At 36.1% G+C, this 4,657-nt stretch overlaps 1 protein-coding gene across 1 annotated transcript in view; it reads left to right on the top strand.

Annotated features, from left to right (window-relative positions):
• Nucleotides 1-3,665, top strand: part of vps28 (VPS28 subunit of ESCRT-I) — a 5,543-nt gene extending 1,878 nt beyond the window's left edge. The window contains exons 5-10 of the mRNA XM_034891944.1: nucleotides 264-353; nucleotides 457-562; nucleotides 710-811; nucleotides 1,564-1,617; nucleotides 1,690-1,781; nucleotides 2,513-3,665. Of these exons, the coding sequence (XP_034747835.1) occupies nucleotides 264-353; nucleotides 457-562; nucleotides 710-811; nucleotides 1,564-1,617; nucleotides 1,690-1,781; nucleotides 2,513-2,633 (565 nt within the window). The 3' untranslated portion in view covers nucleotides 2,634-3,665. The remainder of the gene's footprint in view (nucleotides 1-263; nucleotides 354-456; nucleotides 563-709; nucleotides 812-1,563; nucleotides 1,618-1,689; nucleotides 1,782-2,512) is intronic.
• The last annotated feature ends 992 nt before the right edge of the window (nucleotides 3,666-4,657 follow it).

Below are 4,657 nucleotides of genomic sequence, written 5' to 3'. Positions count from 1 at the left end.
ATATATATATATATTACTTATTACTAGCCTATTATAAACACATAGTAATCTTGGTAAATGATGTACCTAGTCATAATTTACATTTGTAAATGATGTACCTAGTCAGGAAATCCCATTGAGATCAAGATCTCATTTGCAAGTGAGATCTGAGTAAAAAGTGAAATATCAAACAAAAACATAATGAAGTGAAAATTAAAAAAATATTTCAATATCAAGAATGGGGCTAGTGTTGTAACACCTTATTTTTAACCCCGTTTCTGAAGGTATGATAATATGGCAGAGTTGTTTGCTGTTGTCAAGACCCTTCAGGCTCTGGAGAAGGCTTACATTAAAGACTGCGTCACACCTAATGAGTGAGTCTTACTTAAGTTTATATTTTGCGTTTAAAAGACTGAAAATTCCACCTGTGACTTTGATTGTATGTTTAAATTAATGCACAGGAGTTGTCTGTTTCAGGTACACTGCTTCCTGTTCCAGGCTGTTGGTTCAGTATAAGGCTGCTTTTAAACAGGTGCAAGGCTCTGATGTGGGCTCCATTGATGATTTCTGCAGAAAGTACAGAGTGAGTTCTCTTTCGGAGCACATATGATTTCCTAACTCCTTTGACTTGTTTGTAAACATTTTCAAAAATGGGCCATGGAATTGTTCTATCAGTCTTTCTCTAGAGTTTTTCTTAGTAAGGATGTTACTTTATCATTTTGTTTCCTAGCTCGACTGCCCACTAGCAATGGAAAGAATCAAGGAGGATCGACCAATCACCATCAAGGATGACAAGGGCAACCTGAACCGCTGCATTGCAGATATAGTTTCTGTACGTCCTCTCTCCTCTCTATCATATCAAACAGTCCGAGCTAACGGGAAGCTTATTTTGGAATTGTGCCTAATTAAAAGTTGTTGCAGTCATGTTTTAAAAAAGTGTCTCAAGAAGAGATTTAGGGGTTGAAGTGGTTTAAGCTGTGGTTACTCATTGAAGAATGTGAAAGAGTGTTGCCATCCATACCCACTGCCAACTTTGATCTCAACTCATAAAATCCAACAAATAAATCTGTGGACAGACAGTGTGATTCTGGCAAAAAATGTGTGCCCTGTTTGTGTTTTGGTCGGTTAAAAAAAAACCTTGTTAGTGATAGGCCTGCATGATTTAGGGAAAATATGAATTTTAAATTTTTTTGCTTATCACAATTCTCTGCAACGATTTTTTTTCTCACAAGGTGTGATGTTTATCAAAACATAGATTTTTTTCGGCACCTATAGCACTTCACCACAAGCCTGTAAACATAGTCTTCAATGTAGAGAAGGGAGCGCATTGCAGCACTTTAAAACATATTTTATCCAGTCTATGTTTAAAACTCACAGAAGAAAGTAGTAGCGTTTGTGATGCAGTTGGCTCATAAAATTAAACGAGAATAAAAGTTAATAAAAAAAAAAAATCAAAGTAATTAAAAAATGTAATCGTGAACAGGGTGAATAGAGATTGCGATTTTATAACGATTAATCGTGCATGCCTAGTTGGTGATTGTGGAATTTGGAAAGTGTGTTGAGCATTGTCCCATTGTCTTTCAGCTTTTCATCACTGTGATGGACAAACTGAGGCTGGAGATCAGGGCCATGGATGAGGTAAATAAAAGTGTAAAACTTACATAGCGGACTAAAAACAACTGATTAACTGATTATTTTCTATCGGTCCAGATCCAGCCAGACCTGAGGGAACTGATGGAAACAATGAACAGAATGAGCAACATGCCTCCAGACTCAGAGGCTAAGGACAAAGTCAGCCTCTGGTTCGTTCCACTGGGCCGCCCAGTTTACAGTGTTTATGTTTAGCTTTGTGTCAGTTCAGTGCAAGATCCTTTTTTTAACCACAATGACACACGTACATGCTTGATGATTGTGTCCACAAGTTAAACTAATACTACTTTTACTGATGAATACTCATTCAATCCATGTATAATCATATCCGGCAGATTATTTCTGATGGGTAATTGCTGTGGTACAACAAGTCAGACAAAAGCTTGGTCTAGAGCTGTAGATCTCTATGTACCAATGCTTAAACACTTACAATCCTTCTAACTTGTTTCTTTTTTATATAATACAGAGTTTTTTAAGTTGTAGTCGTGTTTAAATATATTGTTTATGTACCTCAGATAGATCTGAGATTGATTGTCGGCCGTTTAAAATTCTAGACATTATTTTCAATTATTTGCTCTCCTTATGCATGGGTTATGGAGCAACATAACTTATAATATTATTATTATAATGTATTATTTATAATGTTAAAGCATCTTTGCAGTTGAGAAAAACTGAATTCATGGCTCAGGGGGCAGCATGTTGTATTATAAAAACCAATAAGTGGAATTTGACATTTCCTTGACTGCATGTATAAGTTTAACTACTTTATAATCAAGTTTCTACACGGATCCCCGGTACTGCTAAACTTATGCCAGTCAGGGATAAGTCTGATACGGTCATGTCCTAACTCTCATCTACCTTGATTTGTATTTGTTCCCATTAGGTTGACCACCCTCAGCAGCATGTCAGCCTCAGATGAGTTGGATGATAATCAGGTGCGCCAGATGCTATTTGATCTGGAGTCAGCCTACAATGCATTCAACCGCTTCCTCCATTCCTCCTAAAGCATCTGTCCATCACTGATCCATCTGTCTGGAATTCTGACTCTATATCTATTAATATCTATTAAGTTAAAATAAGAAATACTCTACTTTCTCTTTCTGGTTATTAGTAGAGAGTGGGTTTATATCCGGGCATGTTTTCTGTCTCATATCCTCCCTGTTCTTACCTGCTGTTTGCTTCCTATGTCCTTTTATTTATGTTGTGTACTATTCAAACTTCACCGCCTTGCACACTACACCGTGTCTGGCACATCATGCGGCCTGTAGCCTTGCCCACCAGGCCTGCCCTATGCTCCGATATGCTCCATTGGCCTCTTTTCTAGACAAAACCTGTGCGATAAATCTGCCCTTGATAGAACAGTTTAATTCTAACTTTGTACTGTAATATCAAAAAGGTCTAATTTTATACTTAAGTTTTGCATAGCACCAACAAAGAAGCATGATACAATTATAATTGGCAAAGTCTGCACATGAAGAAACGGTTGCAATAGCCAAAGCCTTTGTATTATTGGAAAGAAAAATATATATTTTTTTCTTTTTGGTACCTTAATTCTATCCACTGTCTGCCACTTGGGGTCAGAGGAGCATTTTCTGTTCCGTATATCATTTTGTTTTTCTATCGCACATGTTTTTACTGCAGAACTCTGTAACACTTTTTAGATAGAGTAAATGAAGTTGACCGTCAGTTAATGGAAAATAAATGCATCTGAAATAATTGTTTGAACTTCAAGAAAAAAATTGACTTATTTAATGATTATATTGAAACTATGGTAGAAGGACTTGTTTGTGTACATTGTCTAGCCTTTTTTTCTGTTAACATACCTTATCAATACCTTAATAAGTGAGGGTTTGGCCACATGAAGTGGGTAAAAGTGAGTTGGACACATCCCATGCTTATCGTGCTTGCCAAACCCTCAAACACCATTAGGGAGAACATGTTAATGAAGATGTATCATTGTAAATAATAGTTTTGATTTTTAAAGATGAGCATGTAACACCTTTTTAGAAATAAAGATGAAAATCTACCTCTAACTTTATCTGTGTTGTGCAAATAAGATCACATTTTTGTAGAGTTTTGTCTATGCAGCGTCCAAAACTATTTAACTTGTGATATGCTTAGAAATATAATAAGGGTAGCAAGTGATTTAGAAGAAAGTTAGAGTTTTGTCTGGTCCAAGAATGAGTAAACCATGACTAAGAATCTGACTGAATGTTCAAATACCCAGCTCTAATACTAACTGGCCACAGGATTTTTTTGTCTTTTATAATTAGCATAAAATAAAAAAGTCTATTAGTAATTATTAGTAAGTAATTATTTTTGTACAGTGCCCAGCTATAAGACGGGTCCCCAGACAATAAACAAAATACCCGTTTTAATTACTTTAGTGATGATTTCCTATCAAATGTTCTGCTGATAAACTTCCTTAGACCTTAATGTCCCCAGTTTGAAATTCAGGGGGTTCTGTTATAAAGTTGTGTTCTCTAAGCCCAAGTTCCAATCAGTCTTTGGTAAAAGCACATTTGCTTTATTCCTTATGTTACAGTAATTGTAGACAATCAACCAAAATATTTCCTGTTTTAGTCCATCAGTTTTATTTTTCCCCAGGTTAGTCATTTACTGTTGCTGCTCTTTCCTCTCTGAAGTTACATGTAATATTAATGGGTTAGCCAGTGTAGACCACAAAGGCCTTGTTGACGCACCTTTTTCTTTTCTCCTTAGCCTACTGGTCCCAGTTTGCTACAGAACTGACACCTACCAGCCGTTCATCATTAAACAGACTTTTGATGAAGGCCATGATGAAAATGTGTACAATTATAACGGAGGTCTTATAATAATAAATAATAATACATGTTATTTGTAATGCACTTTGCATTTAAACAAATCTCTGGTTTAAGCTTACAATCCCAAGCTTAAACCACCGTCTACAGCAATATGTCCTTCAGAGCCAGATATCTATGGAGCTAGAACAGTGACAGTAACCTGTGGTATTGAAAATAAAATTTGGCATTGAAACAACAAATATTGG

Source organism: Etheostoma cragini, chromosome 14, assembly GCF_013103735.1.
Source record: "Etheostoma cragini isolate CJK2018 chromosome 14, CSU_Ecrag_1.0, whole genome shotgun sequence".
Lineage (NCBI taxonomy): Eukaryota > Metazoa > Chordata > Actinopteri > Perciformes > Percidae > Etheostoma > Etheostoma cragini.
Note: the sequence above shows the minus strand (reverse complement) of the source record. Positions and strands in the feature narration are given on the sequence as shown.